The following is a 20,514-nucleotide window of genomic DNA, read 5'->3' on the forward strand; positions in this document are numbered from 1 at the left end:
ACACTAGTTCGCTGCTCTAACTAGTAATCTGCCCAACCGTGCTTTGTAAGCCAGTGTGCATTCTACATGGAATAGTAGAGTACGCGCCAGTGTCAGTCAGCAAACAAAGAGAACAAAGCGTATCCATTTTACCCACGCTTAGCTGTGTTCCGCTTTCGGACACTTGAAGTTATAACGATGTGCAAAACTCAACGGTTGCATAAGGGTGTGATGAAGCAAGCGGAAGTGAAGCAACACTTTCATGGCAGGGATGCAATTCCACGTCAGGTGTGAAAACATGGTATCCTAATTGCTTCAAGATTATATCACCGCTTCCAACCTTTGGCTTTTACTTTTATCGCTTGTTCGCTCGGTTGGTTATGCTTAAAGCTCGCAAGAAGACCATAGTTCAATGAGTGGTTTTGATACTGGGTTTTTGTTTAATTTGTTAGAATAGACTATTATAGTTAAAAAACAATATATTCTCTAATGTTTGAAAATCAACAACATATTTTCACACTTATAAATAATATCATGTGAACTGATCTATAAATATCAACTTTAAAATTGAAATCGTTTTCATTCAGAACACTCAATTAAAGCATTTCATGTCCAACGACAACATCACCGGTGACCATATCTTACATTTGTTGTCATTTTCGCTTCCTGCAGCTGGATCGACTTTCCAGTTGAAGAAACTGAATTAAACCTGCCATGCCTCGGTTGTTTCAGCACAGCGTCGTATCACGATCGTTAGTTTTAATTTGCTTGATATGCTATGTAATTAACAATATGTGCAGTGCGGCAAGACCGAATGGATGGGTAGGTAGAAGATCCTTTCTTCGATGCGGTTTGGATGCAACCAAATGTGCCAAACGAGCTTTAATATTTACACATGCCAGGTCGCCAAGATTGTGCCTTGAACTCGTACGTTCTAGCTGAACCTGTGCCGGAACCTTCTGGAGCTCTCTTCTTTCACATTAGTATGTGCATGTGTGTTGGCGCCATTTAAGGAGCATCCAGCGTAGTAGTACCACCCCATTGCTAGGAAAAATCGGTAGCCTTTAGTATAAGCTAGCTAAAGCTATCGAGTTTTTACATCGGTAAACGTTTGCAACAGAGCACATCGGTTCAGTGATGTGTAAACCGCAAGCATCATCACAGCAATAAGGAAGCTTGTGGCAGCAAAAGTTACCACCAAAAGGTACCACAGGCAGTAAAAAACTATCCCAAGAGCCACCTACAATTTTCCGAGCTGTTCTGCAACCGGCAGTTTGATATTGTGGCTCAGTAGATGGCGCCGTAACACTCATTCTCCAACCTTTCATATCTCAAGTGAACGTGGGATCGTGAAAGTGTGAGCTTATTCAATGAGTGTTTTTGAGGCAAGCCGGCTAAGCGAGACGAACTATGAAAAGAAGAAAAACGTTTGGTTTACAAACATTACAGAAGCATCATACTGTGTTTGGTTGGTAAGAAAAATTAGACCAGCGACTGGAAACAAAGTATTTTTAAACTTTTCAATTATTTGAATAAGAAGTCTCTTGAATAGAACCCATTATCATTCACAAATAACAGAAATAGCATGTTTTTCGGTAAAAACAATTTTAAAGTTATTGTTTTTTAATAATTTGGATTGATCAGACATTAAAATTTAAAATCTTCCTTCGCCTAACGGAAGATTCTTAAAGAATGTTAAAATCAACATAAGATAAAGTTAGTATAAAAAAAAACCTTTTCCATACATACTAGTTGCATATACAAGTATTTGTACGGTACTGTTATAGTCGAGATATGGTCTATTGAAAATTACTTGTGAACAAGTTGACACCAGGATTAACTTTGGCTTCCGCAAGCTATGTAAACATTCATAGAGTCGGAAAAATATTATTCATTATGACACCAGAATATTTGTATTACAATGAAAAAATTCTTATGCCCTTTCACGTGTGTATGGTAATGTGAAATAACTAAAAGATTATTGTCAGATAACCATGAACACATTCCACCATCTTTGCAATCAATAATGGTCGATCCCACATACTGAAAGTTGTCAGTTGGAAAGTTACACTTTCTTGTGTATGGAACTATTTGCCTTTGCAATCAGGTTAACTTTGCAGCAGGAGGGTCTTTTGTGCACCTGACAGTTGCTAATAATACGATTTCTGAAAATCATGTTTGGGTAATTGTGGAACCTGCTAGAAAAGGAGGTTTTAGCTCAAGCGAGAAAGTACAAAGTCCTTGGCAGATAGCCTAATTTGTAAGAGTGTGAACTATTTGATCTGATTCATCCAAACGAAACGAGTTTGCTGATGCATAGTTCGAAATAGTTATTGTGACTGGGGCAGAATGGATTGAATTTGATGTTTTCTCAAGAAAACCATATCGCAAGAAGGAAACAATGTATTATCGAAAGCTTTTGGGTACATTTAAGTTGGCAGAAACTATTATACTTTGATCATCTGTAAATCTCCTTCTTCTAAGGATCTTACCTTACAAATCTCTTTTGTTAATCGCCCTGCCGTAGAGAGAATTCCATGAAATTCAGAAATATTAATCATTTATGGTTTTGCATATTGTAATTAATTCATGTACCTACATGTTTTCCATGCTTCTAATTTTGGAAGCATAAAGAGATAAAACTAAATGATGATCTTGAAACCATTTCACCTATAACGCTTCTTCTTGTTGGCGTAACGACCTCATGCCGGCCTACACAGGCTTCCTACACTTATTGGTACCACGCAGACGAATAAGTGATTCTTGTTACGGGAGAACTGTCAGGTTGGACATCGATTCTGGCTGTAATCGGGCCGCCGCATATATAGCAAACCGTATCTTAAGCCTAATATTCAACAGGTTTCAGAAACTGAACAACAGGTTGGCCGATCGTACCACGAGACCACGAGTCGTCAACTTGTACGAATTAATGACATGTTCGTCATGGATTCAAGCCCCGAGTGGACCGTGCCCCCATAATAAGTACGACTGACCATCCTGCTATGGGTAATTTATAAGTCACTGAAAGCCCAGCTCACAAGTGGTGGTGGTACATGCAGGCCTTGACCGACAACGGTTGTTGAGCCAATGAAGCGGAAGAAGAAGAAAAATAAGATGATAGAAGTTAGAAAAAAAAGTGATGAGGTCGAAATCATTCTACGATAGTCGCCACATTATCATGTTCTTACATATGAGCTTCAGATATCAATTTGGACTCGATGTAAAGATCGATCGGTTGGCCGGCAATGGAAAAATTTAGAATTTTATTTTTTCTGCACTCCAGTAACTAGCTGCAAGCTAGCTGGGAATCGATAAACATCACCGATCTCTTTGTTTCTTTATCTTACTTCCAGTTGATCATTGTGTTCCTCCGTCAGCCGTTAACGATATTACCTTTAATATCAGCAAAGAGAGAAATTCAATTTTCCTGCGAAGTCTTTTTTGTGCTTCCACACAGTTCGCAAAGCACGCTTTTGTTTACACATTTTTTTCTTTGTAAACCAGCGACCAATCAGCAACCATGGCTTTATTTGATTTTTGAGTAATTCGAATGTCAATAACCATTCTGGATTGACATCATCATCCTTTAATCATTTATTTGTCAATATTGTTTTTAGCCGGTCTCGTAGTACAGTCGTCAACTCGTACGACTTAACAACATGCCCGTCATGGGTTCAAGCCCCAAATGGACCGTGCCGCCATACGTAGGACTGACTATCCTGCTATGGTAACAATAAGTCACTGAAAGCCAAGCCCACAAGTGGTACAGGCAGGCCTTGACCGACAACGGTTGTTGAGCCAAAGAAGAAGAAGAAGATTGTTTCCGAAGTTTTATTAAAGTTAACTGTGTTTAAGATTCATCGTTCCCAATAATGTTTTCAGCAGAAACATTTTTGCTGTAGGATAATCTGCTGGGTTAATTATTTGCAATGTTTTAACCTTTATACGCGATAGGTCATGAGAATGACAAAATGCTGAAATTTTTTTCAAAACGTGAGCTTTTGTCACTTTTTTGAGCTTTTGTCAAAATTTTGTAACCTGGAGCAGCCAGGAAATAAAGTAGACAAAAGTTGACAAAAAGTGACAAAATTTGACGTTCGCGAAAAAGCGTAAACAAACAGCTATTTGGGGTAGTTGTGACCCATTGCTATGATAATACTGCTAAAACGCATGATTCTAATTGATTTATGTACCTATTTCGTGCTTCTGAATCAAAATATCGATGATATTCAGATGTTGGAGCTTTTTGTCGCTTTTGTGTAAGTTTTTGGTGCGGCCACGAGAAAAGCTCTTTTTTGCAATTGACAAGCAATTTTGACAAAGTTGAAAATTTTTTCAACATTTTTTCACCTCCGTGGCCACGCGCTATATCAATTCATATCATGTTAAATATTTTGTATAATCATAAGCAATATCAACACACACAAAATCGTAAAATATTTGAAGAATCCTCATATTTAGAAAAGGTATATCAATTAGAACTATTTCAATAAATGTTAACTTACACGCCTAAACAATGAGAATGAATTCTTCAATAATTAGATGACATTAGCAATCATCTGTAAAAACCAGTGTTTTTTTCTGGTTGAAACATATTGTATCAAATTAAACTAAAAACCGAACGAGAATGTACTAGTATTCGTCAAGTTACCAGTAAACCTGTTTGAGCAAAAGTTTTCACTCGTCTTGTCAACACGTGGCGTTCAAATTTGGTTATAAAAACAGGCTATGAGAGCTCTTTCACACCGGACGAATGTGACAGTGCGCGCGTTCGACGAACGCCAGTCCGGCTCAGTCCGGCTGTAGCTCAACACTTTTTTGAGCAGGTACTCCATTCTAATTCTAGCTTTGAGGCTAAAATAATCTAGGATGAAAATTGCTGACTAGTTTTGAGTGTGGTTTTGTATGGAGTGTTTACATGATTTCAGCCTCTAGCTGTCAAACTCTATATAAAAAAGTTGACTAGAATCGTGAATGATCCTATTTTTAGGTTTGAAACCAAATTGCCTGGTTAAATATATTAATCCTAATTAGATCATTGATAGCAAAACTTAGCCTTGATTTGCAATTCCACAACACTGGAATTGGCTCATTAATTGACGTATCAGATTCCTATGCCGTGTTTGTACGAGCCGAAGCGCACCGAACCCAGCACGATTATGACAATTGCTTGCCAATGGAAAAATCGATACGATCCCAGAGCAGGACAGGAGAGACATTCCATTTAACGCGGGCGACTGCAGGACTAGGAGAAAAGATTCGTAATCGTGCTAATTTTCTTCATGTTTTGCAGCGTCAAAGAAGAAACAGTAGCTAAAACAGCAAAACCGTGGCAGCAAGAATGCTGGCTTCATAAAAGAACCTTGCATCCAACAAATCAGCATGCTATAATGGTGGCAACCTAAAAGCAACAGCAGATACTGTGCAGGAAGCGGAAACAGTATGAACAATCACAACCAGGCTAGTCTGAAAACATCACAGCACCAATTCAAAACACGAGTATCCCCGGCAGCATAACAAAGATTGCCAATAAAAGCGGAATGGCTTCCAGCTCGCCATTTCTTCGATTGCTGCACGAACGCACCAGAAGGATAAACTTAACCTTCCTCCCGTTTTCCACCTTCTCGTCTGCTTTTTGTCCGATTTTCCTTCCCTGCGAGGCACGAGCATACAACGAAGAGCTGGCTTGCGGTATAAAAATTGCCGGGATTCCTTCGAGTTCAGTAAATTGGAATTTTCCCTCTCTAATTATCTCACAACCATCAGCAGGGGATCCTGAAGGAGAGCCATGCGAAAGCGTTTCACAAATCCACCGTTCGCTAGGTTGAGCTCTCCACTGCCACTCCTTGGGAGTTTCCTGTTAAAGCAAACCATCGATAGTTCTACTACTCTTCGTTGAAAGACAGGTTCTTGTATGTTTTTCAGAAAGGGATGCCGAGATTGCTAAAATTATGCGGCTTCGCACGAGCGAACCCGCTTCTATTCGCATTTAGTGGCTGAAGAAGAGCTTTGCGTCTCGAAATGACTCAACAATGTTCTTCCGATGGAAGCTGGCAACCTAGATATACGAACGACATTAACCAAACCCTCTCGGTTAGCACATCACCGCACGCCATCCGTTTGAACTATCCTTGCTCCCGATTCGCAGGGTAATGGAGCTAGAATGAAACGTGAGATGTTGAAGCAAGAGTCTAGAGAAAATGGAAGCGATCGACTCTTGATTGCTGTTCAATGTTTACTCATTCATTATCCTCATCATCATCATCATCATCAGCCGCGTCGGGGCTTTGAGGAGCTTCTTTTCCTGAATGCTTAGCATCTTCACAGTGCAATCCTTTTCCATCCCGGCGTCCTTGGAGAAACACTCCAAACACAGCCTAAAGGCGATGAGCGTGACTCGGCACGATCGTTGAGCGATTTGAAAAGCCTACCCGTCCCCACACTCTCAACTAGCAGAGGGAAGTATTCACAAATACACAATCGCTGAAGATGAAATAGCAGAAACCTTGAGCACCCGTTTTAACGCACATCACCGCTAATTCCTTTTAAACGGGGCTCGATTAGAATCTCGATTAGAATATGTACTTTTGCTACGGCCCGGCACAACCCATGGTGGGCCTTGGTGAACATGCATTCGCCGTTCGAGCGACCACTCGCCTCGGTGCAGGTTGATGACTTATAATGGCCGTTTCGTGATCTGTCGTGCATTAAGACATAATCAAGTCGTCCGACTACCATTCGGACTGCGATCGAAACCTCCGGGTGCGTAGCCGCAGATAGCAAATCCACAAAACAGGAAATATGTTTTGCAGACTTGAGTGCTCTCGGGCTACGATGTCTATCTTTCTACTGAGCTGCGGTATCGGCACATTTTCCGGTACCGCTGGCACAGTAAGGTGTTTCCTCCCTGAAACACGGTATGCTCGATACTGACGCAAATCGGAAATGTCACCATGGGGTTTAGTACAGCAAAAACCTCTCTATCACCGTCCTGACCTTGCCTTACGATGGGATAGCAGTGTATCGGCGGAAAAGCAATTAAATGATTGATTGATTGCTTTTCTTCCAAATGAAAGGCACTGGAAGAGGTGGTATATGGGGAAAGGCAATGCGTTAAATTATTATCTCATGTGAAGTGGAAATCTTAATCGATGTCACACGCGCTAATGAAATAAACATTTCATATAATGGTGTAAAAGGTCAGCACATGCGAATCTATAATTGAAAATTGACTAATAGATGTTTAAACATGTGCATATGTAAAATTTGTCTGTTTTTTCCATTATTTGTTTTATAGCGATTTGCCATTGAACTGTTTTTGAACGTTTTTCAATTTAATAGTGCATTTTTCAGTTAATATAAGTGTAATTCTTAAGAAATATAATTCATAAAAAAACTCTATGTTTCCATTAAATTTGTAAATGACTATAGAACTACTAAATTTGTGTTTTATTACACTGAGCATTCATTCGCCTGTATTTAAGGGATTCCAGACGCTAACAAGTAGGCACCTAGCCCGTTATCATGGATATGTAGAATCAAGAGACCAGCCCAGACGATGCCGAAAGGTGCATATATGTTTTCTGATATATTCTAGACGTTTGATTCTATATTGTTGTGTTATACAATGATTATTTTTGTCATTGTGTTATACATTCATTATTTTTGTCAAACAAAATTTAACATTTTTGACGGCTTAGTTATACAATCAAGGCCTGCCTGTACCCACCGATCAAGTGAGCTTGGCCTTCTTTGACTTATTGCTACCATAGCAGGATAGTCAGTCCTACTTATGGAGGCACGGGCTGTTCGGGGCTTGAACCCATGACGGGCATGTTGTTAAGTTGTACGAGTTGACGACTGTACTACCAGACCAGCCCGACACATTTGCTAAGGTGCCAAAAAAGGGTGCTCAATTTGTCATAAAACATCTTTTGTTTAATATTTATTGTGTCTACTGTTGTTGGTACATGTTGGTACAAAGTTTTTATAAAAAGCAATCAATTTAAAAAAATTATAAAAATTCTTTAAATCTATAAACCATTCCCATTCAACCATCGTCTCTATCTTCCATTGCGAATGAGGACAAAGCAAATCTTGCTACCGGCCAAATACAATCTGGTTCAACCTAGTCTCGCGACACCACTCTGATTATTTGCTATATTAAAAACCAACAAACGTCTCGGGAATTATTTTGGAAGAAAAAATAACCACCATTAAAGATAAAATAAGCTTACAGTTCATGTTTCGGGCGAACGTTTTCCACAATCTTTCACTCTCTACTCCTCTGCTTCCACGACACACCTGTTAGTGTCGTGCAGTTTCTGTTTGTGGTACATTGGAAAGCTTTTGCGAGCTCTGGCCTACTATTGCACGGAACCAATAGAGGGATATAGGGAGAGCGAGAAAGAGGTAGTGTATATTTCTAGCACCAAATGTCGAGCAAAAGTGGGGTGACAAGCGCGAAGCGCAGTGAAATTCAATGCCAAGCAGAAAGCCTGTTCCAGCTCGCAGGAAGTAGCGGGATAGCTTAAGGAGAGTGAGAAAGGTAATGAAATAAAAACACCCACTCAAGGCGAAGCGACCTTTTAAAACGAGATTATGCTAGCCAGAGTCATCGACCAGCATTTCCCGTCGCTATCGTGTTGGGTTTGGTTTTCGGCTATACCACCACATCTTCCCGCCGCCCCACCAGACTTGTGGAGGACGTTTTTCCACGACAAAACGGTATGGACGCTGTGAAATCGGGCAAGGCCAAAGCAAAGCCCGTCGTCTGCAATCTGGCCCAAGCTGGTGATAATAACTTTTCTCGCCACCCCAATCATCCCACCACACTACCATTTGACCATTGTGTGTTTTTGTCTTCTTTCCACAGTGCACAGCGCACTTAATTCGCTTCATTCCGTCTCGTTTTTCCCACACTATTCTACCATCCCACCAGCCTGACCGTCCTTTTTTTGATACTCATTTTTCACCTCCCTTATTGTATCCTTTCTTCTGGTCCGCTGCTTCCTGCTAACCGGCGTTTCATCTTCTCTTGTTTCGCCTTTCCAAAGCCTTTCTCGTACTGAATTTCAAATTGCAGGATTTTAATATTCTGTGGTATCTTACTTTTTCATACACTGCTCGCTACGCAGACGACGAGGTTTGTTTGAGTTTTGGATTAACTTTTACGAACCCATTCACGCCCATCCAATCGTTGCTTGCTTGTCTGTGTGCGAAGCTACCGTAGGACAGCCTCGCGACACACCCTAGGTTAATGGAAGCAGTTGGCCTCAAAAAGGATTGTCCTGCAGTCGGTTTGTGGCATATTTGATAAAAAATATCGTCAAGTTCGTACATATTTTCCACCCAAACTTTGCCTTCCATGCTCATGCCGCCGACGCTGGTGCACTTTTATTTTGATACCATATTTTTATACCATCAAAGATGCACTACGGATCCTAGCTGTTGTGATCCACTAGAGGACTGCAACAGATCACAAAAGTGAGCAAATGGCATAAATTATGATGATACTCTCTGTGACCCGTGTCAGCCGTGTTGAAAGAGTAGGAGAATGATAAAAGCTTAACCACCGGCATCATAATCGGGTCATTCTCTCGATGGTCATCGCTTCATGGTGTCTTGTGAGGTTATCTAACTGGCATAGGAACCTGCCACAAAAGTAAACGCTGACAGCAGGGCTAACACCAAGAGAGCTAAAGCACTTGGCCAAGTTCTACATCCTTCAGATGTTGTACAAAAATTTGAATATTGTTGGTTTCGAATTTATTACGACCTGAGTCAACTCTGAACCGCTTCGCCACGATAAAAGTGATGTGGTTTTATGTCGTTGATAGTGAGTGAAGTTTTGCACATTTTGACGGGGCCTGTGAGGGTGAGAGTGATTACTTGTCACTCGGATACACGAGGGGGCCGGGAGCGTTATATGCTATTTAAAGAACTGCAGTTTCATGGTGACCTTTTCAGGGTGTGCTGAGATGTCATCCAACAGTTATGGCCACTTTAGTAGGGTTGCTGGTGGAGAGTAAAAAGATAAATTGTCTCACATTAGATTATCATTGTAGTGGAAGCGGCAGCTTAAAAATATGTAAATGGACACTAAGGAAGAGGGTATTTGTGAAACTGATAATAATAATAATAATAATAATATAAAATTCAACTACTGGGTACGATGTTTTTGTGAGACGGAAGATCAAAATGATGAAAAGTGTTCTGTGCAAGCTGCAAATGTCATCAATCATGCCGAGTAATGCATCTAAGAATCTATTTATTGGGGGCTTTTACGATACAAGTTCAGTTATAAAACAGAAATTTCAGCGTGTCAGTGGAATAATATGTATCATCCGGGTTATTTTTACCAGACCAAATTGATAGTTGCGATCCTTCATATTGTAACTTGTTGATTCATATTGTGGACAAACAAAAATAAATGACAAAATCGTTTTATCATCCATGTGAAATCAATTATAATACATTTGATACATTTGATAACATTATTTCAAACTGCATTATTTATTTATTGACAAAACCTTAATAAAACTCACTTGATCGAGATTGCGACAAGTCAGCATTTGATTACATTTTTTCAGGCTCAATTAGTCTAGGCCAGCAGTTAAAAAACTTTTGAGAGAAAGCGTCAAATTAGCTTATGAGCAAATGTCGCGAGCTAGGAGACTGCATTTTTTTTGTTATTATTACATGTTATTTTATTTAATGTTCAGTAGGGACAGGTCGTCCCTATTGCTATCGAAACATTTTATAAACAAAATAATTGGTTAATGATATTAAGCAATGCAATGGGTGTAATATAGTATTTATTTGATTATATCATCCAATAATGATTCAAATTTCTATAACGAAACAACTGCTATTCAAATTGTAAGGATTCCTCAGTTAAGGATCGGCTACACAATGCTCAAAAGTGTTGAAGAGTTCAAAACAACAAAACAATAGCATTACCGTTTCTTGGTGAAATCCTCCTCCCATGCTGCCAAAAAAATATGGATTTTTTAAACTTCTTGATAATCGTTATACACTTAAAAGCAACAGTGTGTAATCGTCGTACATGTAAAAACAATATTCAGGTTTTTTTTTAATATTCGTTCTTATTTTCAAATGGAGATGAGAATTGTCATGCAGAAGCAATGTTAGTGTAACATACGTGAAATTTGACAAGTTTGACTATATTGATTAGCCGTCAATCCATGTTACGATCATTAAATTTGGAAAAGTAGAATTAGATGTTCAGTAGTAGAAAAGATGTTCAGTAATTTGTATACGAAGATAGGAATTTTAAGACTAGCAAATGTTTTCACAGGCCGGATTTAATGTTGAGGCAGGCCGCATTTGGCCCGGGAGTCAGAATTTGTAAACCGCTGGTTCTAGGTATGAAGTCTGATGCGTGATGAGCTTGATGTGTGTTTTTTATGAACTTTAGAAATTATGTCAGTTGCAGTTTTATCGATTCAAACTGATTTTTTAAATTTTTGATGAGAAGGCCCTGTTAAAAAATACTACAGGATGTAATGATTATGTATTAACAAGGTAGTATTTAAACAATATCTGATATAAATAGCTACCAGTTATTGTAAACATTTTATGATTGCATTTCAGGAACATCAAAATATGTTTGCTTTCTTTTTATAAAAAAAACCTGATGCTTTTTGTACGAAAATATTGTTTGTTTTACACAATCGTTTCTGTACATTTTTCTGCTGAACATTCCCGAATCGGGCGTTGTGGGAGGACTTAATTACAAAATCACAACCAGTTGATTTAGTAATTTATTAGCTCAATATTAATGAGCTAATGTTATACTGAAATGCTTCGTATCTTAAAGCTACCTTCATAATAATCATCACTCATCCTTGACTGCATAAATTGCAATAATTTCACGCGCTTAACGTATGCACATAAAATCACAGCCTTCCCTGTATATCGCTCACTTGGCTGTCGGTTATTATCTGCCAGTCACCGTTTCGCACTCGACTCTTCTGATAAGCCTCTCACTATACTTTGATAAGAAAAACTAGATTCCATGGGTAAGGCCGGTTGAGCCCGAGTCCCTTCAGGCGCTTAGTATTACTTCACCTTTCGTGCGATAAGCATTCCGTAACAGACGGGTCCGGTCTTCCGGTAGATTGCTTGTGCCGCTTGTATTGAAACCGGTATCATCACCATGTCGCTAGTGTTCGGACAAGTCGAGCCGGCTGTTTTTCAAGCCTATGCCTTTTGGGCAGCCGTACTTGGGCTCAAGATGCTGCTCATGTCTGTGCTGACTGGCCTAAAGCGTGGCTCCAAAAAGGTAATGAAACGCTCGAAATAAAGCAAAAAGACGAAACACTGAACACGCTCCCTTTTCTGGGTTCTGGGTATGTCGGTACGTTAATCCCCGATTTGTGAATCTCACCGAATGGGCTGGCTGCTCGTTTCAGGTCTTTTCGAATCCTGAAGACGTTAAGCCGGGTGGCAAGGTTGCGTATGACGATCCGGATGTGGAACGTGTTCGACGGTATGTAACGGCTGCCAGCTGAACCTTTGCAATGTACACGTTTTGGCTAGCTTCCCAGTGCAGACGAACTGGAAGGGAAGATGGTTTTGGTGTCAGATTGCAGCTAGTGGTTGTGCTGGAATTTTTTCGTATCCCTCCTGTCCCACGAAGCTGCAATTCAGATGCAACACATTTCCATTGCCATATTTCTGCGTGGTTTCCTTGCTGTTTGTGGTCCAGCTGCTCGAAATGCTTATCGGTTGGGATGTTTTAACCTCTCTTTCCTATTTCGTGCATTCTTCTAGCGCCCATCGGAATGATATGGAAAATATTTTACCCTACTTCATCATCGGCTTCCTGTACATGTTCACCAATCCGAGTGTGATCGTTGCGACCAACCTGTTCCGTCTAGTAGCGGTCGTTCGCATCAGCCACACGGTGTTTCACGTACTCGTTCCAGTGCACAAGTTTCGGGGTATGTCCTGGGCAATCGGTTTCTTCACGACCGCCTTCATGGGCGTACAGATAGTGCTGCATTTTCTGTAGAATTCTTGTAGAAACACCTCAACTCGTACGGAAAGCACGAGAATAAAGCTTGCCCCTCTATGCATACGGAGAACTGCCAATGGTTCTTTGGGTGTCAAAAAGCTCTTCAGCCTTAAGTGTACTTAAAATCCATTCTTTCTGCAAGCAGTCAGTCCCACTGAGTGCGGAAAGCGTGCCACCAGCGAGAGTGTGCATATTGAAAGAAAAATCATTACTATTCAGTGCGCATTTTCTTAAATCGACTCATAATGGCTGTGAAACGATCAGTTTTCAGTTTTGCAGTGCCCCTCAGACCATAAGCACTCTTTGGCACGTTCAGCAACGGTTCAAGAGTACGTTATGCTTGTGTTCCAAATACTATTTTCCCATCGAAATCTTTGTGAAGTATGTATGTGTTTAAGCGGCTCCTTGCCTGCAGTGTGGCTGCATTGAATGCAGATGTTACAAGGACAATGGTGCCCAATATTTGGAATCCTGGTGTAGCTAAAATGTGCTCATAAGAGTGTTCAAATGTATCCTACTGCTCTATTTGTATGTTTTTGTTGTTGTTACACCTCATGCTGTAATCGTTGGTTGGTGAAGATTGAAAAGCAATGCTATTGCGTAGAAGAACATAGGAAGAGAAAAAACACGATGAAAAGATTGCTAACGTGGCTTTATTTGTAAGTGAAGCTATGAAAACAATTGTTTTCTAATCTGGAACATCACGTAGCTAGAAAATAGACACCAACAGCGAGGATGGTGGGTTTTTTATTTATGGCATCCTTGTTAAAAGTATCATAATTCGAACGGTTTTAAGCTTTTCGCTCATTAATGCAAAAGACAAATTTCCCATTTACAAATGAAATGGTTTCCGAGAAACATAAAATGTATTGCTGAAAAGAGGCATCAGCTTATTGTATTCATCAAACATATTTTATTGCTTCATATTTCCTTTCGGTTCCCATCGATGCATTCGCCATAAATAAAAGTACATCAATGCTTGAACCACACCCCTACAAGGTTGGATACATTTCATACTCTAAATGACACAATATGTGATGACTCTACGGTGCTCCAAGAACGACTCAACCTTTCAAAAACTTCTGTAGGAAGTTGATGACGTTTACCATTTTATTGATTTAGCTTCTGGCCATTTTATTGACCCATAACCGACACTTGCACGACCAGATAACAGCAAAAGGGGTTGAGCATATCGATTGAACCCGCAAGCTACGAACCGTTCTGTTCGGAGCGTATCGGTAAGGCCTGCACAAACTGGTGCACCGGCAGCTTATAAGCGAACCACACCCAAAGATGGCGAACATGTTTGTGCATCGGCTCTTTACGCAGTGCCGGAGGACGTTGGAAGAACATACCAACTGCGCTCTTCCTGAAGTTGACTCCAAGGTTCTGTACTGCATCTATAACAAGCACAACATTCATTGCCTCGAAGCGTTTAGCTAGAAACCGCGCAGCTACTTAAATTAAATTCGAACGCAACACTTATTGAACGTTGCATAGGATGGTGTGACCAATAGCTAAATATCATAACACTTGGATTTCGAAGAAAAGTCACGTCCATTTTTTGCAGCATTGAACAAAACACATAAAGTTTGATAATTGACGAATACATGGTTGTCTGGAATCAGTAGCTGGATTTTAGTGGTTTCAATTATTCAAAAAATCTCTCGACAACAAGATAGATTATCCGGTAGAATGTACAAACATTTTTACGTGACGTATAGAAAGCCAATATGAAGAACAAAATGAAACATAAAACAAACAAATAAATCAACAGAGTTTAAACAATATTTCAAACTATGACAAATGGTCAAAAGGCTTGCTAACAGAATATTTTTTCTAAATTCTTCTTCTTCTTCTTTGGCACAACAACCGCTGTCGGTCAAGGCCTGCCTGTACCCACTAGTGAAGTGAGCTTGGCTTTCAGTGACTTATTGTTACCATAGCAGGATAGTCAGTCCTACGTATGGGGACGCGGTCTATTCGGGACTTGAACCCATGACGGGCATGTTGTTACGTTGTAGGAGTTGACGACTGTACCACCAGATCGGCCAATTTTTCTAATTTTTTCTAAATTAGCTGATCAAAAACTAAAATTAACATTAGTCACTACCTTTTTTCATGTAAAAGCTCTACACTGATCATATTTATCCTGTAATATAATTACAAAGGCATTATTAAGGGTAAAAAATGAAGCTAAATTATGTTGCAGAGTGTTTCTGAGTGCAGATGATTAAATCAGTCCTGAATAATTACATGCTATATGTTTCATTCATTAATAAATTCATTCATGCATTCATTGACTGCTTCTGCATTTAGATTACTAGAACCGTGTTGAAGTCCATTTTCATCCTACATCTCTCGTTGGCTTCGTTTTTAGTGTTCTTATTTTTTAAACCGTAACTATTAACCCTAAGTCGTAAAGTTCTTCTAAAGTAGCTCTGCTTGTCTAATCGTTAATCGTTAAACTTTCGGTCCAAAGTAATTAACAACTCTCCCGTGTGGTGTGAAACACCCGGCATACCGTACAATTTATTTCATGCAAATTAGTCTAGTCGTTGGACCAACGAAGCCTATATGGAGAAAGCTAGAGATTGAAATCGGACATGTTCGACTGCAACTGTAAAAAAGCTTCAATATTGGGTGCTGTTGCTGCCGGTGTGCTCTGAGTACAATTCTCTTTCTCTCCACGGTGCTCAAACAAATTCAAATGTCGATTCTGCAAAATTGTCCTACCGGCTGCGGGCATGTATGCACCAATTAGGTAAATTTATGCGATTTATGCTGGTACTGGCCTTTTGGTGAAAAACTCAGCCCCACGGGTGTACTAAATATTTGACTACCGTCGCTGCCGGAATCTCAACGTAAAGCGACCGACCGAGTGCGACAAAATTCGTTTGCCCATTGGTTTGCATTCGAGGAGCGGAGAGGGAAGACAACAGTCGACGGGTCCGAAATTAGGTTGCTTATTTTCATAACATTTTAAATCATAGTCGCAACTAATTAAACCGAATGATTTATGCAATTGGTCTAGCCACCACAAAACCGGACAGCCGTGATAATGGTGTCGATTATAGTGTTTCTGTTTTTGTTGTATAGTATCACACTCCCTACCCCACAAGCGGAAATAGCAAATTAGTGGCTTTCCTTTACTGAATCCGTGTCACATATCGCCGTGATTTGAGGCAGAGTTAGGTATTTGCACATGGACTGATGATAAATCGAGCCATTCGATTGGTTACAAATCTCGTTTAAGCTTTTTTTTTAATTTCGTTATGTTTTTTTTTAAAGAAGAATCATCGCGTATTAAACTGAGATTGAATTTCCATCGGATGGCTTAATGGAAATGTTTAGCTAATAATGTTATTTACGGGTGATAAAAAAGGATAATTGATATGCATTAGTATGTTGAACTACAAAACATGGGCAGAAACATGAACATTTTTTTAAACGACACATTTTATTACAGTCACCTGGGGTCAATTTAATCGATAACATCCTCATAAGATTAAAACCATTAAGCGAAAATCGATATGTTATGTTACGAGGATTTTGTATTGCCACATGTTTACGTAACGTAGCGTTTAAAATAGCTCTGTTAAGTACATAAAAAATACTATGGAAATGATTTTACCAAAAATTAATTGATAATTGTTCAACTTATGCGTACATTATGAGATACAATGGATTAAGAATTATTATTGTTTTAGTAAAATGATACCGATCTTATAGTCAAAAGGTAATTTTAACTCCCTTTAAACATTATTTAAACGTTACATAAATAATAACACAATTTAATAAACGAACATAAATTTTATATGTTTTAAAGTTCAATTATTATTATGATTATATTGACTCAATAGTTTTGTAAATTGTTAAACACTTAAAGGTATTACTTGGTTTTTCAATAGATTCCTATTACATAAATGAATGTTTAATGTAATGTTGATTTTATGCTATAGTGCGCGTTAATTGAAAATCAAAAAGTAATTTAAACAATTTAGGGCCGGTCTGGTGGTACAGTCGTCAACTCGAACGACTTAACAACACGCCCGTCAGGGTTCAAGCCCCGAATAGACCGTGTCCCCATACGTAGGACTAACTATCCTGCTATGGTAACAATAAGTCACTGAAAGCCAAGCCCACTTTACGGCAGGCCTTGACCGGCAGCGGTTGTTGTACCAAAAGAAGAAGAATTTAAACAAATGTTTAGCATAAACATGATTTACAAAGCATTTTCATCACGAATTGTTGAGCCGTTGATTAATTATATTTGCTTTTGTCAGTCACATATGCAATGATGCCTACAATTGATCATCAACAAACCGGTAGTTGACGAATAATGATAAAACTCACGTATTTAACACCTCAAATAGGGCATTTATTTTGCCATGTTTACACGCACATTCAACCTGCTTCGTCACGGTTTAAACGATGTGAACGAGGTTCGAGGGTTCGAAATTGAGCTTTAAATATCGTTTATTTAACGATCGTTTTTCGATCAGACGGCGTCCGACTTTGGCCTGATGCGGTGACGACAATGGCTGACAACAGTGTCCCCAGAATAAACAATCAATTTATATTCAATGTCAACAGCAAAAAGAACCGCGAAACTCAACGGAAATGAATGCAGAGCGAGAACAAAAAAAACTGTCGCACAAAAAAAACACATTCATTAATAATAATTACTTCCGTGCGAACAGCGCTACGATTTTTGATACCATCAACAGAACTGGTCGGTAAGGAATGTAGGGAAAAGTCGCCACAATTCGCCGATGAACGGTGGGGATGTGCAGAATGGATGGAAAAGTTTTGATTGAATTTCCATCGGCAAATCCACTGCATTGCGCCAGCCAGCACGACCCGACCGGCTGGATGGAAGCGCGTTGGTGAACAGCAGAAAGAAAAACACACGTAACTGGCCGGCGAACCACATGGCCCGTGGCAACATAATGCAAAACTTCACCCGGATCCGAAGTTCGCTAAATCTCCGAAACCATGACCAAGCAATCCTTCATTCCCAGGGACCCAATTTTACAAACATCATCATCTCGAGGGTACAGGGACGTTTGGCAGCATTAGCGCATGATAAAACATCACCAGAGTGTGGGTGGGGGAGGAGAGGAGGAATGGTTTTTGTTGTTGTTTTTGTTGTTGTAGCTTGGGTTTGTTGTACTCTGGAGTTCAGCTCAGAGAACAGAGCAGCTCAGAGGAGACATAGTCGGGACTTGATGGTCCGATTCGATCGTTCAAAGTTTGCCAAAGCTACGGAAGCAAGGCAATGTGCTTTTGAGGTTCTGGGTTGCTTCCTGCCTCTGCTGTGCACCTTACCCGTTTATCCAGTTTTGTTTTCACTACCAACTGGTACAACATCCAGTAGTGTAGCATTGGCATGGCAATGGTTTTTTTTCGTTTCACAGGCCAGAGTTTTTGATTGATGACGCCAGAATAATGTGCTTCCATGTGGCGGACGAAGGACAGAAAGAAATCCATAACAAATTTCTCAGAAAAGCCCCTCTTTGGAACAGTTGCGCTACATTTTTTGTAAATCACCCGTGCTAGCACCAAACAGAAACACATTATCGCCTTGTGCGGATCTTTTCTTTTCCATTTTGGTTAACAGTTGAATCGAACGAACTGCATTTCGAAATTTCCGCGCTAAAATCACTCTGAAGGCACGAGGTGACGAAACGACAATGGCTGTAATAAAACCAGTCTAGGCAGAAATGGTATGCTCTTAAAAATGGACGCGCAGACTACGTGAGAACGAGCAATTATGTGGTTATGATAAGGTTTTATGTGTCTTTTGTGTGTTTGAAATGTTCGTTGAAATTTGTATGCTAAGCTACAAGATTTTATCAGACTTGGAGCTTGGAATAGTATCCCATTGAAATTTTAGGATAGATTTATATATTGAACTACATAGATTTCATAATATTTTATGTTAATTACTATGAAAAACAAATTTTTAGTTATGGAGGACACATCATAGTAAGAAATCGATTCGCATCTAGCTCTCGTTGAAAATAGGTTAAACTCATAGCAAGTATCGTAAGTCGGTGGTACGGGTAGGATTTGTTTTACTTCAACGTAATTCAACGTTGTTCAGTGTGTGTGTGTTTGAGTACACGGAACGTGCTCAAGAATATTTCGCAAGCATTTAAGATAGGTTGCAAGAATGTGAAGGAGTTTCGATAGTCTGTCAGTTGAACAGAACCCTTCGGCGAACCATAATGGAAAACGTGCCGCTTATTATTGATGCCAGATTTACGCACCTTTGTTAAACAGCGTTTGGAGATCTATTATTTAAATCGACCAACCTTTTTTGAAAGAAAACTCAACAACCAGATATTAGAATTGCAAAACGGCCCTAAACCATTGGAAAGAAATACCCCCCAATTGACCGAGCATCATTCTCAAAACAAATCAAATTAGCTGTCAAATCTAATACCATTCATAAACCTTTCAATGGCACGCCTTCACGGTCTCGAATGGCGAGCAAAATTAAATGTCTTTATGCAGCTACTTTACACCTAAAAACTATCAATTGAAATTCAATTTTCGGCTCCCACAGCATTACTGGTATCGTTCCTTTTTCTTAAATAACACCTTTCTGCCCATCTCTTCCTTACATTTTTTTAGCAATTCCATGAGGTTTCCTTTTCTTCCAATTCTTGCTCCTTGAACCGCTACGATCAAATCGATTCCAATCACAATAATCTGTTTACCCAATTATTTTTGAAGCAATCGGCCAGCCACAAAGATTTCGGGGCCGTGTTTTCTGCCAATACTTGTTAGCCCCTCCCGGCGTGAAAAAACAGCGGGGAGTAAAATTTAGTGTCGGTTGTTGAAATTTTGATTAGACTCCCTTTTCGTTTCTACTCGCCTGCACCACAACCACACCACAACTTCACAGCAAACAACTCTAGTCAGCTCGTTGGCGCCAGCTGCGTAATCTGGAAAACCGAGACCTTTCACGCGGTGTGGAAAAACACTCATTTTACCACCCATTTTCTTTCACAGCGCTTCTTTTTTACCACCAAAGCTACAATTCCATTTGAAGCCCTTAGATCGGTGGTAGAAGTAGATTGAATTTTAACGAACTTGCGCTGTACGCATTCAATTGAACTGTTTGCCCGTCAACGCTGCTAGGGGACATGCGTCACTACGAGAAAACTGGTGCAAAAGTAGAAAAGCGATTGAAAAAAAACGGCCGTACAGAGACGATTAATCGAGTCGAAAACCTTCGTTCACAAATACCTTACCGGTTTGGCATTATAACCAAACTTAACAAGCTACCCAGGATCCGATCCGGAAACCTTCGGAACGTTCGCACTGTCTGTAATCCTCCAATAAAGAACTGTAATTTATTTGTTTATTTTGCGGTTTTTCCAACTGCTCTTGCCACCAAAGGATCATTGGAAAAAAGGGCAAAAATAAAAGCGAAAGTTTGGGAGCAATACCAGCACAACGAACTGAAGCTGCTCTTGGTA

The 20,514-nt window shown here is 39.8% G+C and overlaps 2 protein-coding genes across 5 annotated transcripts in view; both read left to right on the forward strand.

Annotated features, from left to right (window-relative positions):
- Positions 1 to 20,514, forward strand: part of LOC120957396 (uncharacterized) — an 85,156-nt gene that overhangs the window by 17,115 nt on the left and 47,527 nt on the right. The window lies entirely within an intron of this gene.
- On the forward strand, positions 12,049 to 13,127 carry LOC120957398 (prostaglandin E synthase-like). The gene is made up of 3 exons (XM_040379598.2): positions 12,049 to 12,286; positions 12,417 to 12,493; positions 12,778 to 13,127. Exons 1-3 carry the CDS (start codon positions 12,161 to 12,163, stop codon positions 13,016 to 13,018), a joined length of 444 nt encoding a protein of 147 aa, XP_040235532.1. The 5' UTR covers positions 12,049 to 12,160; the 3' UTR covers positions 13,019 to 13,127.

Source organism: Anopheles coluzzii, chromosome 3 (genome assembly GCF_943734685.1).
Source record: "Anopheles coluzzii chromosome 3, AcolN3, whole genome shotgun sequence".
Lineage (NCBI taxonomy): Eukaryota > Metazoa > Arthropoda > Insecta > Diptera > Culicidae > Anopheles > Anopheles coluzzii.